The sequence below is a fragment of the Eurosta solidaginis genome, chromosome 1 (assembly GCF_040869045.1).
Source record: "Eurosta solidaginis isolate ZX-2024a chromosome 1, ASM4086904v1, whole genome shotgun sequence".
Classification (NCBI taxonomy): domain Eukaryota; kingdom Metazoa; phylum Arthropoda; class Insecta; order Diptera; family Tephritidae; genus Eurosta; species Eurosta solidaginis.
This window is the reverse complement of record NC_090319.1, coordinates 389,194,285-389,213,801: the sequence shown is the minus strand read 5'-3', so window position 1 is coordinate 389,213,801 and position 19,517 is coordinate 389,194,285. Positions and strand designations below refer to the sequence as shown.

The 19,517-nt window shown below is 37.3% G+C and overlaps 1 protein-coding gene across 1 annotated transcript; it reads left to right on the top strand.

Annotated features, from left to right (window-relative positions):
• Window positions 1-3,454: 3,454 nt before the first annotated feature.
• Rh2 (Rhodopsin 2) lies at window positions 3,455-18,974 on the top strand. Its single transcript, XM_067763472.1, has 5 exons — window positions 3,455-3,587; window positions 3,672-3,744; window positions 17,770-18,260; window positions 18,328-18,753; window positions 18,809-18,974. Exons 1-5 carry the CDS (start codon window positions 3,541-3,543, stop codon window positions 18,936-18,938), a joined length of 1,167 nt encoding a protein of 388 aa, XP_067619573.1. The 5' UTR covers window positions 3,455-3,540; the 3' UTR covers window positions 18,939-18,974.
• Window positions 18,975-19,517: the final 543 nt, after the last annotated feature.

The window sequence follows — 19,517 nt, the reverse complement described above, 5'->3', positions numbered from 1 at the left end:
TTTGATTGGATAACGGTTGACTGTACAGGTATTAAGGAATCGAGATAGATATAGACTTCCATATATCAAAATCATCAGTATCGAAAAAAAATTTGATTGAGCCATGTCCTTTCGTCCGTCCGTCTGTCCGTTAACACGATAACATGAGTAAATTTTGAGGTATTTTGATGAAATTTAGTATGTAGGTTCCTGGGAACTCATCTCAGACCGCTATTTAAAATGAATGATATCCGACTATAACCACGCCCACTTTTCGATATCGAAAATTTCGAAAAACCGAAAAAGTGTGATAATTGATACATACCAATGACGAATACAGCGATGAAACTTGGTGAGTGACGCAGAGTAGAAAATTAATAAAATTTTAGACAATGGGCATGGCACCGCCCACTTTTAAAAGAAGGTAATTTAAAAGTTTTGCAAGCTGTAATTTGGCAGTCGTTGAAGATATCATGATAAATTTGCAGGAACGTTACTCCTATTACTATATATATGCTTAATAAAAATTAGCAAAATTGGAGAACGACCACGCCCACTTTAAAAAAAAATTTGTTTAAGTCAAATTTTAACAAAAATTTAATATATTTACAATATTGTTACGAATATTAGCAACACTAAGGGGTACTGCCATCTCTAAGCCGATGCTAAGCAGTGACTGATGCACATCAATAATTCAACCATTATGTCTACACATATATACGTACACGCAGCGGAGAAGCAACGCACAAACACATACATATATCTTATCTGAGGTGCTCACAAGAGAGGGCAATAATTTGTGCAAGTATTACTCACGCGCATATGAGAAGCTATAAACGTAGTTGTGGCTGGTGGTTTTGTAGCTGATAACTAACTAGTAAGTTCTGGAATGGAAAAGCCTAGAAGTATGCAACGAGGAAACCAGACAGTATAAAAGGGGACAACAGTAGAGGCGCGAGAATCAGCTTTGATTAAGCACGCTATCTGTCGAGCAATAGAAGTGTTATTTTGAAAGTAGTCTAATAGAGGCCATTTTGCATTATCGAAAATTGGAGTTATTTATTCAACAGTTTAGTGATTCAAACCTTATTAGAAGATTTGAAATAAGCGGAATTGCAGTAAATTCTTTACAATTGGCGTCAGAAGAGGAATTGTTGAATAAATTCCGAAGATTGGGAATACAACTTGGACATGGCATAGTTGAGTGAATTGAGTACCCAGCAACTGAAAAAGGAGTTGGAGAACAGTGGATTGAATACAGCCGGCAATAAGATCGAACTTCAAGCACGGCTACGAGAGGTAATGGAGTCGCAAGGAATCGATGTGGACGAGTACGTTTTTTATCCTGATGGGGACGAGACAACAACAAAAATTGAAGAGAAAAACGAAACATCGCTGACAGTTACGAGCACAGACTTGAATATGATTTTGGCTGCAATATCTGCACAAACATCAACAGTAACATCAATGTCGTCGCAAATGTCAGCTCAACTGGAAGAGCAGAAGACACGTATGTCAGAAATGTCGACACAGATTACATCCAAGTTGGAAACTCAGCTGGAATCGCAGGAGAACCGTATAACAGCGAAGACTGAAGCACAAGAGGCACGAATATCCGAAATGTCGGCGCAAATTTCAGCACAGATATCAGCGCAGATCTCTGCTCAGCTGGAAGAACCAGAAGGACGTATTTCCTCGAAGTTGGAGGCGCAAGATACAAAAATTTTACAGTTTGAGGAAAAAATCGAGGCCGAGGTGGATGGTTTGAGAAGACGTATCGAACAGTTGCAACTAAATTGCCTGCAGTTTCAACGAGTAATCCAAAGGTAAAAACACCATCGTTTGACTGTTCTGTTCCTTTCCAGGAAATGTGGATGGAAGGGAACGTTTACTGACTGTAGATACGGGTGCATCTCATTCCATCATTCGAGTGGATTTAGTCAACAAGAAGATAAGACCACTGCACGGAGCCAAATTGCGTACAGCCAATGGAGAAGAGAGCACGGTTATAGGAGAAGTAGCATGTGAAGTCGCAATTGGGAACGTCTGTGAAAAAGGGCGAAATCGGTTGAAGCCACAACCAGTTTTTATACACAGTCGACCGTCTGCCCTTCCGCTCGGCCGTTAGCACGATAACTTAAGCATAAATCGATATATCTTTACTAAACTCAGTTCACGTACTTATCTGAACTCACTTTGTATTGGTATAATAATGGCCGAAATCCGACTATGACCACGCCCACTTTTTCGATATCGAAAATTACGAAATATGAAAAAAAGCCATAATTCTATACCAAATACGAAAAAAGGCATGAAACATGGTAATTGGATTGGTTTATTGACGTAAAATATAACTTTAGAAAAAAATTTTGTTAAATGGGTGTGACACCTAAGAAGAAGAAAAGTAGAAGAAAAAGAAAAAGTTATGCAGGGCGAAATCAAAAGCCCTTGGAATCTTGACAGGAATACTGTTCGTGGCATTACATATATAAATAAATTAGCGGTACCCGACAGATGATGTTCTGGGTCACCCAGGCCCACATTTTGGTCGATATCTCGAAAACGCCTTCACATATACAACTACCACCACTCCCTTTTAAAATACTCATTATCACCTTTCGTTTGATACCCATATCTTACAAACAAATTCTAGAGTGACCCCTGGCCCACCTTTATGGCGATATCTCGAAAAGGCGTCCACCTATAGAACTAAGGCTAACGCCCTTTTAAAATACTCATTAACACCTTTCATTTGGTACCCATATTGTACAAACAAATTCCAGGGTCACCCCTGCTCCACCTTTATGGGGATATCTCGAAACGGCGTCCACCTATGGAACTAAGGATTACTCCCTTTTAAAATAATCATTAACACCATTCGTTTGATGCCCATATTGTACAAATAAATTCTAGGGTCACCCCTGGTCCACCGTTATGGCGATATCTCGAAACGGCGTCAACCTATGGAACTAAGGATTACTCCCTTTTAAAATACTCATTAACACCTTTCATTTGATACCCATATCGTACAAACGCATTCTAGAGTCAACCCTGATCTACCTTTATGGCTATATCCCTAAATAGCGTCCACCCTTAGAACTATGGCCCACTCCCTCATAAAATACTCTTTAATGCCTTTCATTTGATACACATGTCATACAAACACATTCCAGGGTTTCCCTCGGTTCATTTTCCTACATGGTGATTTTCCCTTATTTTGTCTTCATAGCTCTCAGCTGAGTATGTAATGTTCAGTTACACCCGAGCTTAGCCTTCCTTTCTTGTTATATTATAGATTATTACAAACCAAAAATTTTAATATGGCTAAGTCACATTTCTTTCACGTGTAGACTTGCGCTAATCATTTTGCGTATGTCAGCTGTTTGAGTGGTGTCTTTTTTGAGCGTGTTAGTGCGGTAATTTTCAAATTAGCCGTTTAGGCTCAATGCGCCTTTTAGTAGACGACACGTATTGTTGGCGAAATGTTAACGCGTTGTCGAAGCAGTGATTTCAGTTACAGAATCGGGAGCTTAACGACTCACGCACAATATAAAATTAAAAATGCTCGAAAATTTTCTATCTATAAATTATTCTGAGAGTCAAAATCGGTTAGTGAATATAAATACATATTGACCCGTACTATGTATAGCATATTTATGAAGCAAAAATAAATTTTGTGCTTTTCTCTGCAGCCTCAATGAATTTTGGAAAGAATTTGGCAAACTATGTGAGCTTAATACGGCAAATGGAACAATACTTGATTGTGTAAGTGGACAAAAAAAAATTATTTAAAATCGATTGCTGAATGGAGTATCTCGCCCTATCTTCACAATTTTTGAAAAATGCACTATATCTATTAAAGTTTATTTAACGATCCTACTTCCTCAGCGTTTTGTATTGAGGTATGCCCTTCTTGATAAAAAATTCTTGGACAGTGCGGTATTCTAATGAAATATGAGGGATTTTTTTTGGAGATATGGTGGTATTTTATTCAGGCTTCGAAACATTGTGAGGTGACGATGATATGAAACAAATTTATTTTTTTGTTAAGTTTTATCGAGAACTAGGGTCAATCTAAGAACTAGGGCGAAAAAGTGGAAAATAATTTATTTTTAAGAGCGCGATTTAAAAATGTTTGGGAAATGAGTGAGAAAATAATTGGAAAAAAATAACACTGGACAGCACCCGGTTTTGTTCTACATTAAACCAGTATTTCTCCTTTTTGGAAGTTAGCCTATAAAACATGGGTCTAAGCTTTCGAAGTTCGGAGTTAAAAATGTTGTGAACTTATTTTCTTCTAATTACTTAAAAAAAAAATAAATGTAAGGCGCGATAACCTCCGAAGAGATCTAAGGCCGAGCTTCTCTTCCAATTTGCGTCGTGCTCCTCTTGATTTTTCCCTACAAATTGGCCGGACGGGACCTACATGTTTTATGCCGACTCCGAACGGCATCTGCAAGGCAGATGAGTTTTCACTGAGAGCTTTTCATGGCAGAAATACAATCGGAGCGCTTGCCAGACACTGCCGAGGGGCGACCCCGCTTAGAAAAATTTTCTTCTAATTGAAAAATCTTATTTCTAAAATTTTGATGTTGCTTTGCCCAGGGCATACGGTGTGATAGGCGGAGCACGCTACCATCACACCACGGTGGCCTAATTACTTACTTTACTTAAAAACAATACAAATTTGGTCATTCTTTACCTTCCTTTCTGATTGAAATTTTTTTCATATAGAGTTTCAAAGTTTTCGGAGTTTCGCTTCCTAGCCCGCAAGTGTCTTAGAAACTTGCGAAAAAATTCTTTTATAATAGTAAGTAAGACAAAAAAGTGAATTCCGCCCACATTTCTTTTTTGCAAGATTCAGCTTACTTCGAAAAACGGAGAAATTACCTTTCGAATTATAGCTAAATGTCGTCAAAAGAAACTATTTGGTTCAATAAACAAAACTTTTTCATGTTTAGCAGCGAACAGAAAAATATCACTACTCAGTTTTTATCAAATTTCATCAATTAATAATTTTCTTTTTTATTTACGATTTTTAAGAAAGAAAGTCTATGAAGGTTGTAACTAAAATTATGTAACCGATCTCAAAGCCTTTTACGAAAAATTCAAAAATACGAGGAATTTCGAACTTTTAATTTGGTATATGTAGTTTGTAGCCCAATCAATTTTATCTTACATAGTACAAGTTGATAGTCTCTCAAAAATTCCTATTGACTTATTACAATTTTTTTCGGAGACCTATAGCCCCTATTATGAGACAAATTCGATTTTCGACTGCGGTCGAAAGAGCTGATCGATCGAATTTTCATTCGGTATTATGACACTTATTCGATCAAGACTAGTGTCATTGTTCGATAATTCGATAAATTAATTCATTTGTCAAATAAAATAAAAGCAAAATTATTTATTATGAAGAAAAAAGCTTGAGTACTGGAACTACCCAGAAGTATAAAACGCTGAAATGAATTTCAACGCGTAATTGTAGCTTTCTAAACATCGAAACTTTTTAAACATTTTGTTACATGTGTTAAAAACTAAACTTCATAATGACCATAGAAGCGTTCATGGACTTGCTATCCAGTAAAGATGAGTGGCTGCAACAATGCACAAGAGCCAAGTCTATTCCAACCATTTTGAAATTGGCAACAATTCTCAGATTTTGCGCTAGGGATTGTCTCAACTGAGCATCGGATCCAATTTATGAAATTATTCTTCCAAGCAAGTGTTTTGTATTCACGACCTTGGACCTATATATAGGGTTCTTAAATTATATTGACTAAATTATTTTTATTTAACTTGGTTATTATGTTACTTTGCAATTTTAATATGTTTTACAATATTTTAATTGTCAATATTGTTTTTATTATTTTCAAAAATTTTCATTAATATTCAAATTTGCATCATGCAAATATAACATTTTCTTTTAAATAATTTTTATGTGGATATTAATTTTAATAAAAATAAGGCATCCACTATAAAAGATTAATACAAATAGTTTGAAATTACTATTAAGTAGCAAAAAAGTAGAAGATAAACACAAAAAACTAACATTTCAAACAATTTTCTTCTAATTCGATACAGCGCCGACAACAAATTTCTATTCGCTTCAAAATTAGATACACAACGCAAATTTCGACAAAGATTTGATGTCATAATACTAATTTTTAATTCGATTTTCGATGTTCGATAACCAGCGAAGATCGAAAAATGCTCATTAATAAGGGCCTATGCTCTTGTATTTTTTTGAACTAAAGTTTATTGGGCTCATAAACTGCAAATATAAAAAAAAAATTTTGAAAAATTTAAATAAATAGTTCGAAATTTATGTTAAACTTTCAGGAATTTTCTGATTTTTTTCGGATACGTTTTTAAGATTGGTTTGGATAGTTCAACTTTATAGAAGTTATTTAAAATATCGAGAAAAAAAAGAATTTATTGGATAAAATTTGATAAAAATTCCCACTGCTATTTTTCATTTCGCTGCTGTATATAATGTTATTATTTATTATTCAAGAGAACTATATACAAGAATGATCCTCAAAGCAGTCGAAAACTAATCCGATATAGTTCTGAAATGACTCGGAAAGTAGTTCCGAAATAGTGGAATAATTAGTCCCTGAATGGTTGGATACTCTGATCCAAACCAAAAAGAACATCATCTGGTCTCGAAAGATTTATTGTTGTTCAAGAATGATCCCGGACTAACTCTTACAACCACCCTATTAACCTTAAATTTATCCCGAAAAATTCTGCAAATGTTTGTGAAATATTCCCGAAGTTATTTTTGAAACGATTCCGAGGTAATCCCCAAAGGCTTCGGTAAAGGCTTGCAAAAGCGTGCGCAATGTTCCGCCATGGGTTCAAAGTAACAAGAACTGAACCAGAAATAAAACCTGAATTTTCCCTGAAGGTCCTCAAATATTCACAAAAAATCGTTTTTTTGTCCAGCAATGATTGCGGACTGACCCAAACAATCACCTTAGTCAGCTCAAATTCATCCTGAGACTGCTACTAGTCTCTCAAAATTTCAAGAATACCTACCATAGAGAGCTTCACAGAAAAATCCATTTGCCCAACACATTGATTGTTAAGGCGTTAAGTTGCAATAGGAGACATCGAATGATTTCCAACTTTTGTGTAATGTGACATAAGGGTGGTCCTTACAAAATCAAATCAAAGATATTACAAATAAATATTGGCCTTCGTTGAATACATTTGAATACGGAACTTTGACCTCTGTGCGTCGTACTTTAACCATCTTTAATGGAAATCAAATGCTTATGTGTGTCACATCTTTCACATTGATATTACCGTTTGAAGGGAGAGACTGTAAAATATATATTACCTATATTTTTTAATGACTCCCTAATGTTAAATATACCTATATTTGTGTTTAAATCGCATTGATTTTGTTACGTCCAAATTAGCGCTAAAGAGACGTCAACTTAAATCTGCTTAGGCATGAGGAGATTAAGCTTTGTTCAGCGGATTAGTCTTTGTTATTTTCATTGGTAAAAGGTACAATTTTTTCATTTTTATTTTTTCTAAGATAATTTTTGAGGGTAAGGAATTTAATCACGTGCGAGAAGATTGAACATCAAAAGCTAAAAGAAAAATGTAAAATGCCTTTCAGACAATTCCAATGTTACCAAAATTATTACACTATGGAGCTGATCCCAAACTGCTAGTAAATACTGGTGAGAGTGCCCCTACGCTTATTTTGCATAACGCAATGGTTTGTAGTAGATGATTCACTTACTTAAGTGTAATAGTAATTCTTAGGGCCTTGGTGAATTATTTGATACTAGCAGGGCACCCAACGTTGTTCGGGATGCGTATTTATATTAAAGTCAAAGCTTACCGCTAAAGCATGCACTAAAATCAGTAAATATTGCTTCAATCGGTTAAGAGTTATAAGCCGTAACTAACATACATATATGGATATACATACACATTCAAAATATAAAACAGAAAATACTTATAGATCCTGTTGATATACCAGAGAGTAAAAAACATTTTTAATAAACAACGTTTGATGTGGAAGTGTTAGGAACATAGACGATTAATTTGTCTGCTTCACTAACACGTGAGAGCGCCACGTAAAGCTGGCCATGAGAAAAGCAACTCACAGTCAGATCAACGCCCACAAAACTCATCGTCTGGCCTTGTGCTTTGTTGATTGTCATAGCATAGCAAAGGCTCACCGGGAATTGAACACGTTTAAATCTAAAAGGAAAGTTGTTTGGTATAAGGGGATACGTGGTATAAAGACTCTCTCTCCTCTGCCACTGCCTGTCAAAATTTCTGCTTCAATTATATTTTGTTTTAGAGAAACAACTTTGAGCCTCGTTCCATTGCACAATTTTGGTGGGCTTAGGTTACGCAACAGAATAATTGGTGCGCCGATTTTCAAAATAATATTATGGGATAGAAGTCCAGGTGCACTAAGGCTATTTAAAAACTCCAAAGGGAAATTTGTTGAGTCATCTTGCTCCAAAACTCTGTTGATTGAAAAGTATTCGACCTCCTCTCCCTGAATATCGTTGAGTATATACGAATTAATTTTCAAAACCTGGTCATTTCGTGGCGTCAAGATAGCCCTCTCGCAAAGCCAAAAGTTATCATGACAGACTCACAGATCATTATAAACAGTAGAAATTAGTTCTTGCATAGAATGTACGGTACGGCACAAATTATCGCGCAGTGTAATTTTGCCCTCTTCTTCGGGGTATGTACCATTTCCAATCTTTAGCAAAGTTTCGGAGAAGTTCTGCGCATTTATGTTGCCTCCGATTCGAGCGCGCATATTTTCTATTAAATGCATTATTTTAATATTACACCATAAATATGAGCTCTTCGAACACGCTCGTATTTCATCTGCTCTTGTATCGCGTGGTATAATCGGTAGTATCTGCCGAAAATCTCCATAAAAGAGAAAAGTAACACCACCCATAACTTGGCCATTTTGGCGTATATCCCTCAGCGTTCTGTCCACAGCTTCTACGGCTGTTCGGTTCGCCAAGGTGCATTCATCCCATATTACCAACACACAGTCACGAATAACGCTGGCTTTTTCACAATTTCTTGCTATGTTGCACATTGGATATTCATTGATATCTAAGTGTATGGAGATTTTGAATATGGAATGGGCAGTTTTACCACCAGGTAATAAAGTTGCAGGTATACCAGATGAAGCCAGTGCCAAAGCTATTTGGTCTTGAGCTCGCACCTTTGCCAAAACAATTTTAATTAGGAAAGTTTTTCCTGTACCACCAGGAGCATCTAAAAACAAAATCTCACCTACTTCATTATCGACACTATAACAAACGCGTTCGAATACTCCTCTTTGCTCATCCGTTAAACGTTGAATGCCACTACGTAAAGTATCCGCAAGTTCTGTAGGATTATACGTAATTTCGCTTGCGTATTCCCTGTTCACGCGTTCACCGTCTATAGATGGTTCGAGTAAGCCGTATTGGAATAGTATGTGCCCCCCCATTGACAAAACTGTATTCTGAAGTTCGATTAAGCATTGATTAACAGCTCTGTCCCGCATTACGTTGTTAATTTCCCCTTCAATATGGCGTCGCATGCTTCTGAGATAGTCTTCTGACAGCTTATCCTTGTGTTTTACCCACAGAGCCATAGGATTCGATAGAGAACAAAATACCACTAAAACGCAAAACAAATGTCGCAACCGGCTTGGACTGTCACTAATGCTTGCTTCGGATATAGCATCATCTCAATGCTTGTCATCGTCAAGCAAGTGGCGTTCTCGGCAAGCATTGCGGAAAGTGGGATATTCAACTTCCAAAAAAGTCGAAGGTCCGAAAAGGAAGTAGGTCCTCGTACTGTATGCAACAACAACCGCAAGTAAAAACACTCGGCATTGTTCGGATAAACCATATATACACGTCCAATGACAAGTTCCTTAAAAATGCCGGGCTCTTCATCTACAGATCTGCCCCGTTTCCTGCGGTTAAAAACACCTCTTTGCTTATCATACGTGTAATAAGAGGGAATCTCCTCATACATTAATGTCCTCACAAACCTTTCTCTTTCGCAAAGCCGAAAGTATGCCAGTAAAGTGGTTTACCTCGGGTCTTCTACTCGATGTGTCACGTTTTCGCAATTGAAGTATATCCTTTGCCCTCCTTCTAGATGAACCTCCAAATGCACTACAGGGGGATATCGCTCATGAATAGGAAAGCTTAATATTCTCCAAACGGCCTCTGACGAGCTTATATAACGCCCTGATTGAAATCTAGTTATTTCGTCATTCTCATTCATTAACGCAAACGTTGCCTGCTCACTGCCCTTATTTATATACTTACATATGTATTTAATGGATGATACACTACTGCACACTTCCACGTTGATGTGGGCCTGAAACGTTTTGCAGAGTACAGGTGAATATGGTACGACCCATCTATTGTCCAAATTTATATCTTCACCACGTAATCTTAAAGTGGCAGTAAACCCACCTTTTTCTGGGGACCGTCGCCGATAAGAGGGATATCCATCCTCTCCCGTTATGGTGTGTTCTATAAGTGCCCGTGGATAATCTTTCGAGCATCGGCCGTTCTGCATGCATGGAGAGTTGCTATTTAATATCCCGCAAGGACCATGGGCCATGTGTGTTCTTACTATGTCAAATTGTGTGGCATCTGTGTTTCTGTCTGGACATTCGGCACTTACACATTATCAATATCGTTAGGGCGTATTTTTTCTTCCAACCAGGGCAGTACATGTGCATGTGGTAGGCCTCGTTTTTGCCACTCAACGCTGTACATAAAGCACAAAGCTGACCCAAACAGATTCTCCTTTGTAATTAGGCGTATTAGAGCTTTAAGTTTTAAGTGGAACACTCTAGCTATTATGTCGTACCGATCGTAAGCATTTTGACCAGGTAAAAGTTGCTGTGTAATTTCAGCCCACTTCGGATTTGTTGTCATCATTATAAAGAGATCAGGCTTTCCATATTTTCTAACGTAGCAAAAAGCATCCTGTGTACGTTCGTGCATGTATCGTGGACCTCCCGTAAAACTGAACGGAAGTATTACTAATCTGCCCAAATTTTCTGTATCTCCATCTTGTTGCATAGCATCACGTAAGTGCACATACTCCTCAGCACGCAACCGTCTTTGATTAGTCCGTATGTAAACCAAACGCTCGGTTTCAATTTTAGCATACATATCGATAATAAACTGATTAAATAGTCTACGAAATCTTTGCAAGTATAAAAAACTGTTTGCTCTTATCTGTAGCGTGTATGCATAAAATTGTTGTGAGGACAACTTCTTATGTGGGTTTGGCAATCTAGTAGTAGGGTTAATTAGATGTAATTCAAAGTTATATCCATCTTCCCCGTGACAAAAAATTATTGGGTTTTGAAGCGCATCGTATGATCGATGTGTCTCGTATATACGATGAAGACGATTGTCATGAGTGCGCAAAACAATATCGCGCCTTTCACACTCTTGGTCAACTAAAACAACTGCAACTTCATTTGTAGTAGGAGGATTGTACCTTCTTGGATATTCTGTTGCAGACCTTTTATCAGCACATATTACAAATTTATAATTATTATTTTGCTCTTCGGGAACGAAATCAAGGGCATTTTTAAAATCGCGAACGTATGGATTTACATCATGTAGCATATTTTGCAGAATAGCCGCCTGATCTTCATAATTCGCTACGGAATATATTTGCAGGAACTTTGGCTCATTCTCGGGTAACAATGAACCAATAAGGTGATAAACCTGCCCTTGGACTTTGAAGGTAGGCATAAAAGGTCCTTCCGTCCCTTGTTTTGCTCCAAAAGATGTCATTCGAAATGCACTGTTATACGCGCGAATGTTTTCTAAAAAGTGCTTTGACTGCGAATGATCACTGTTGAGCAGAGCTTTCAAAACTTCAGGCGGATTTAGGAAAATTTCGTAACTGACCTTTCCATTGGAACAACACATTCCAACCGTTTCTTTTTGGAATTTAAGGGCTTCACAAAATCTGCATTTCAAATTCATTTCGCCAATTAATGAGTATTTAGCATAATCTACTAAAGGGTTATATGCAAAAGCACTTTTTGTCTTAGTAATCCAGGAGAGTAAGCCGTTACCTACATCAATATTTGGGGGAAGCTCTTCAGAGTCATTTTGTTCCCTCTCGTTGGCCCTGTATGTTTCTTGATTTTCACGTAGGCGTTCGTAATTTTCTGCAGTCATAACTATACTGCTGCGTTGTTGGTTGCTACTTTCCAGCATTCTAGTATTGTTATGGCGATGTCGATCATTTATCAAACGTTCCTCACGATGCGAAAAGGTTTCGGATGTCCTATGCTTACAATCGGCGTTCAACATATCGACCCTTTCATTACTTGTTTGGCATAACCTTGGACATGCTGAGCGGATGCGCTGCTCATTTAACCGGGACTCCCTTTCGACAACAGGTTCAGAACCTCGAGACAATACGTGGCGCTCTCGGTCATTGCTGACTCGTATATGTTGTTCTTCTTCATCTTCAAAGAAGCGATTTAAATTTGTCCTAACTTGCTGCGTACTTAAACGAATTTCTCTCTCAGGGGAGGTTTCTAATTCGCGATACAGCGCGTGACTTTCACGATCAGCCATCTGCCTATTGGCCCTTTGGTCACTTGTTTCGTGTAACATTAAGTTTGCTGAGCGGATGCGTTGATCATTTAAACGGCATTCTCTTTCGACAACAGGTTCAGAACCTCGAGACAATATGTGGCGCTCTCGCTCATTGCTGAGTCGTATAAGTTGTTCTTCTTCATTTTCAAAGAAGCGATTTAAATTTGTCCTAACTTGCTGCGTACTTAAACGAATTTCTCTCTCAGGGGAGGTTTCTAATTCGCGAGACAGCGCGTAGCTTTCACGATCAGCCATCTGCCTATTGTCCCTTTGGTCACTTGTTTCCTGTGACCTTAAGTTTGCAGAGCGGATACGCTGATCATTTAGCCGGGACTCTCTCTCGACAACAGGTTCAGAACTTCGAGACAATACATGGTGCTCTCGGTCAGTGCTGAGTCGTGTATGTCGACCTTCACTGCTTTCAAAAAATCGATTTAAATTAGTCCTAACTTGCTGCAAACTAAGACGAATTTCTCTTTCGGGCGACAAAGCATGGCGCTCCCTATCAATATGTCGGCGCGCATCACTTTCGGAAGGAGTTTCCATAGATCTGATAAATGCTATACGTTCTCTATTTGCCGAAAGCCTCGCTTCATAATTTTCACTCGATTCTTGTGATTGCAGTAGTCTTAACCTCTTAGCAGCTTTAGTGCGTTTAGATAAATTTGAACGCTTTTTGGGCATAGTGTTGCTAAAAATAATGCAATGAAAATTAAATGGGCACATAACAAATAACCGTTCCGACATTTGGCATTACAGCATTTACGAAAATTTTATTTAGTGTATGTGTACGACAACCAATCGCACACCTACCAAAGCATCGCAGTACACACGAAAACTTTGCGCCACCTGTCAGCGAATAGATAAATCGAATTGTACCAAAAGGTTTGAGTCCCTGATCAGGGATTAACGCATGTAAAAGGTTTAAAATCTTAGCTAAAAGTATTTCATATTGTAGGTAAATTTATAGATTTTGGAGCAAAAACATTTTGACCGATAACTCAGTTATCGATTAATTTATCGAAATATCACAAAATTCAAATGAAACCAGTGACCTTCCTCTATTGTTTGATGCCCATATTGTACGCATATTTAGAGGTTTTAGGTAACCTCATTTTAACCGATTTTCGTAATATGGCAGCGTGAAATAATTTTTTTTGGTACGCCACTGTATCTATTCATGAATTTGATTTTTAATTTATATGAAATTGAAAAAAAACTTTGCAAAGGCATTCTTTGATATTTGTTTGGAAACTAAGTGCATTTTCCTTCGTTTTTCAAAAAAAACATCCTTAAAATTAGCTTAATTATAGCTTAAACAACTATATCTTTTTTGTTTCTCAGGCGATTTTAATGAAATAAGTTCTAGATTCTCTTCTGGATTACAGGCTATCCATGTGTGAAAGTCTCATAAAAATCCATTCGTTAGTTTCCGAGATTATCGATATCATACAGACCAAAGGACAAACAGACATACCGACAAACAGAAAAAAGTGGTGCCGAGGGATTCTACGACATTCCAAACGTCAAGTGCACTCATTTTTTTTTTTTTTTTGGAAATCTTGTATGTACAGACACGATTTTCTAGAGACTTATTCAAGGTTTCTGGGCGCGATACAAAATTAGCTCCTACAAGTACTTCACGTATCCGCGCCCTCACGGCATAAATTAAGTTTTTGCTTTTTTGTTTGCGAGACATTTTCTTGAAGTTGCTGTGGGTGATGTAAGGCTTTTCACGTTAATTGTTCCCAAAACCATAAAAACTGCCATTGATCGACAAACTAAGTTACGCATTTTTTCAAGGGAAATAATTGGGCTTTAATTTCAGCACCACAAAAAGGCCCAGTTCTGCAAAAAACTGCAAAAACTTGAGAGAGTTACAAAAAGTAAATACAAAAATTTAAAACAAATAATAACGAAAAAAATACTACAAAATTTATCTCAAATGTCTTTCTGTACGCAGAAATTTGTAACGTTAAATACGCATCGGAACTAATTTTTTTGAAGAAAGGACCTTTCAGACTTCGGTCCCTCCTTTTCCATGGTTAATGTACCCTACGATAACAACATAACATCGTTGCCTACATCGTTTTTAAAGTGATATGGAAAGCTTCATATATACATAAGCCTTTTATGATCTACATACTTCTTGAAAACAAATATTTCTTAGATATTTGGGACTTTTAAGTTATAAAGACTACGAGAGTATTTTTTGGGGAATATCCGACCATTTACTGGTAGAAGTCCGCCTGTTAATGGAAAATACCGTGACACAAGCTAAATACTTACCAAATACCCGGCACAATCCTACATAAAAGCATTTTTAAGCTGAAGTGGCAACCGATTACTACACCATCTACTACACGGATTCCATCCAGTTGAAAATTAGAAAGCGTCTCTTTGATATGTTAACTTGTAAATGAGAGAGCGTCAAATAAAATTTCGAAAGCTTGTAGGAGGCAGTTCTAAATGAGAGCAGTCAATTGCAAATGACAAAGCATGAAATAATAATTGGAAAGCGTCATTTGTAATAAAGAATATAAAAAGGTGCTACAGAGAAACCATGTAGTTATGTGGCAACGGGCATATTCTGTAAGGGTAAAAATAATTGATATGCGGTTTCCAATATTCGGACTGACATATCTTGCAGTGGGAAAGCATTTCCATGAGACGGTATTGAATTCTGGAGTGTTTTCGCTCAGTTTCCTCCAGTTACTATTCCCTTTGCTTTATCCTTCAGTTGTTCCAACTATGGCAGCTGTTACCCTACACCTAAAGCGTCGCAATGGGGAACAGCACTGGGAAGCACGGTGCTAAATGCAGAAATTCCGTTTTTCCAATTGAGGTATCAGCTACCTTTGAATAGATTTCTCAAATGACATGGATCGTTGTGGTACACCAAACTAAGTCATTTAATTGGTTCGACTGCACTTCTCAACATTGAAAAGCTGACCTTACTCAAGCAGCGCGTGTGCCCATCCTATACGAACCTTCTCCTTTCTCCGCTTTCGCATATTCGGTTTATACTTACCAATTTGCACTTGATTATTCTCATTCCCGTATGACATTTTCGCATTTAAATCTGACGGTTTCTGATTTCCCTACGGCGTGTTCTCATTATCATTTGCAGCATTCTTATTTACAATTTACTATTAATATATTTAATGACGCTTTTGTATTTACAATTGAGCATTCTCAGTTCCTTATGACGCTTTCACATTTACATCGGAGGTTTTCTCATTTCCAAATGACTACTCTCAAACGCAACTTTTTGCATTTTCATTTGACGCTCTCTGGCCTAAAAATGTCATTCATATCGAAATGACGATTTCTCATTTACGATTGCCTATACTTATTTTCATGTGACACTTTCTCATTTACAACTGGAATGAGTGTAAACGTAGCCAATAAACATTTCTTTCAAAGGCACAAAAAAGGAATACCAACTATGCGTACATTTGTATTACACTCAGCTGAGCAGAGCTCACGGAGTATATTAATTTTGTTCGCATAACGGTACCCCGTAACGGCATAAACTAATCGAGATAGATATATACTTCTATATATCAAAATGATCTGGGCGAAAAAAGAAGTTCATTTAGCCATGTCCATCCGTCCGTCCGTCCGCCCTTCCGTCCGTCTGTCTGCCCGTGAACACGAGACCTTGAGTAAATTTTGAGGTATCTTGATGAAATTTGGTATGTGAGTTCCTGGGCATTCACCCCAGATCTCTATTTAAAATGAACGAAATCGGACCATAACCACGCCCACGTTTTCGATATCGAAAATTTCGAAAAACCGAAAAAATGCGATAATTCATTACCAGAGACGGATAAAGCAATGAAACTTGGTAGGTTTGTTGACCATATGACGCAGAATAGAAAATCAGTAAAATTTTTGGAGAGTAGGCGTGGCACCGCCAACTTTTAAAAGAAGGTAATTTAAAAGTTTGTCAAGCTGTAATTTCGCAGTCGTTGAAGATATCATGATGAAATTTGACAGGAACGTTACTGCTATTTCTATATATGTTCAAGATATAAATTAGCAAAGTCAGATGACGCACACGCCAACTTAAAAAAAATATCTTAAGTCAAATTTTTACAAAAAATTTAATATCTTTACAGTATATAAGTAAATTATGTCAACATTCAACTCCAGTAATGATATGGTGCAACAAAATACAAAAATAGAAGAAAATTTCAAAATGGGCGTGGCTTCGCCCTTTTTCATTTAATTTGTCTAGAATACTTTTAATGCCATAAGTCGAACAAAAATTTACCAATCCATGAGAAATTTGGTATTTTCTGTGAAAATGGGCGAAATCGGTTGAAGCCACGCCCAGTTTTTATACACAGTCGACCGTCTGTCCATCCGCTCGGCCGTTAACACGATAACTTGAGCAAAAATTTATATATCTTTATTAAATTTAGTACTATTCACGTACTTATCTGAACTCACTTTATATTGGTATTAAAAATAGACGAAATCCGACTATGTCCACGCCCACTTTTCCAATATCGGAAGTTTCGAAAAATGAAAAAATGCTATAATTCTTTACCAAATACAAAAAAAGGGATAAAACATGATGATTGGACTGGTTTTTTGAAGCAAAATATACATCAATTTAGAAAAAACTTTGTAAAATGGGTGTGACACCTACCATATTAAGTAGAAGAAATGAAAAAGTTCTGCAGGGTGAAATCAAAAGCCCCTGGAAATGCCCACATTTGGTCGATGTCACATTCTAGAGTCACCCCTGGTCCACATTTATGGCGATATCTCGAAAAGGCGTCCACCTATAGAACTAACTCCCACTCCCTTTTAAAATACTCATTAATACCTTTCATTTGATACCCATATCGTACAAACACATTCCAGGGTTACCCTAGGTTCATTTTCCTACATGGCGATTTTCCCTTATTTGGTCTCCAAAGCTCTCAGCTGAGTATGTAATGTTCGGTTACACCCGAAATTACTTGTTCTTAACTTGTTTTACTTAATACCGGAAAACAAAATTTGTATATCGTCTTCGGCCCTCGGCGCAGCCTTAGACAGGCACCTTCTTATAATTGTTGTTGTTATTTTGAAAGGGTTTATAATTACATATTAAGAAAGTTGATGTTCGCTTTGCTTTTAGGTAACACCAGACATGGCTCATCTCATCAATCCATATTGGAGTAAGTTTCCACCAGTGGACTCAAAAATTAGTAAAATTTTGGCGATTTTTACATTCGTCCTTCTGTTTGTCTCCACCATTGGCAATGGTGTTGTTCTTTACATATTTGGACGCACTAAGTCATTGCGTACACCCGCTAACCTGCTTATACTTAATTTAGCTTTTTCGGACGGGTGTATGATGGTCTCACAAGCGCCAGTTATGATTATTAATCTTTACAACGGAACTTGGATACTCGGACCATTATGGTGTGATATTTATGCTATTTGTGGCTCAATGTTTGGTTGCGTTTCGATTTGGTCGATGACGATGATTGCGCTGGATCGGTATAACGTAATAGTGAAGGGCGTGACGGGACGACCAATGACAATCAAATTGGCAACCAGGAAAATCAAAGCAATTTGGTTATTCGCCACATTCTGGACAGTTTTACCCATGATGGGTTGGAACAGGTGAATTTTTGTGCAAATTTTACAATTTCATAAAAATAGCTTTCCAAAACAATTTTCGCTTCTGCAGATATGTGCCGGAAGGCAGTTTAACGGGTTGCACTATTGACTACATGACAAAAGATCCAACGGAACGCGCTTATATTTTCATCTACACAGTATGGGTGTACTTTACTCCCCTCTTCACCATTTGCTATTCTTATTGGTTTATTATTGCTGCTGTTTCGTCTCATGAAAAGGCAATGCGTGAACAAGCGAGAAGAATGAAAGTTAAATCGTTGCGCTCTTCAGAAGATTGTGAGAAGAGTATTGAACTGAAATTGGCTAAGGTGGCTTTGACCACAATCTCCTTATGGTTTATGGCGTGGACGCCTTATAGTACAATTACTTATTGTGGTGTTTTCGGAGTGGGCGGTCTGACACCGCTTAACACAATTTGGGGTGGAATATTCGCAAAAGTTGGTGCTGTACTTAATCCGATTGTTTATGCTATAAGGTGAATTGATCTGTATTAAATTTATTTGATTGGAAATGATAGCTTTAAATTTCAGCCATCCAAAATACCGACAAGTTCTAAAACAAAAGTGTCCGTTATGCGTTTTTGGTTCAACCGAGGAACCCAAGCAGGATAAACCAATATCCATCAGCCAATGCACCACTATTTCCGAATCAAATGCTTAACGCAGAAAAGAAATTTTTCTTACATGTATATATTTAATACTTTTTGGTAAAATAATTCCTGAAAATTTTAGAAATGAAATGTAAAAAGTAAACAAAATCATTTATCAAAAAGTCATTTAATATTCTTTTTTGGCGACCTTATATTTAAAGAAATTGGTTTTATGTGTACCGGCTCGAGGTCAATATTTTGGTAATAAAAACACCAGTTTTTATTTTTTATTCCGATATATTTCGGTTACACATCGGTAACCGTCTTCAAGGGACTATACAAAACAATGTAAAAACAAATTTTCATACATGTTATATGTCATATATTATAAACATACATACATTTTTGAGTTAAACGTCCGTTCGCGTTGGCGTGGAGTTTTGTACTGTCGATTTTGTTGTGAGTAATGCGGCAGTTACCCACCGACGTGTGCCGTACGTACGGACGTTTGTCGTACGAAGCACGTTTGACCGAACTCTCAAGCCCGTAGGAATCAATGTGTGCGTCCGTGTACATGTACATAAGATATTTGTGTGTGTATTGTTTACACAAAGCACTGTTGCCATTGGCCAGTTTGCATGCATGCTTAT

Bases quoted from the DNA above. Each gene is read 5' to 3' on its own strand.
- Rh2 (XM_067763472.1), top strand. From the start codon at position 3,541: ATGCTCGAAAATTTTCTATCTATAAATTATTCTGAGAGTCAAAATCG. The intron at 3,588-3,671 runs GTTAGTGAATAT...TTTTCTCTGCAG, and splicing joins TATTCTGAGAGTCAAAATCG to CCTCAATGAATTTTGGAAAG. The intron at 18,754-18,808 runs GTGAATTGATCT...TTTAAATTTCAG, and splicing joins CCGATTGTTTATGCTATAAG to CCATCCAAAATACCGACAAG.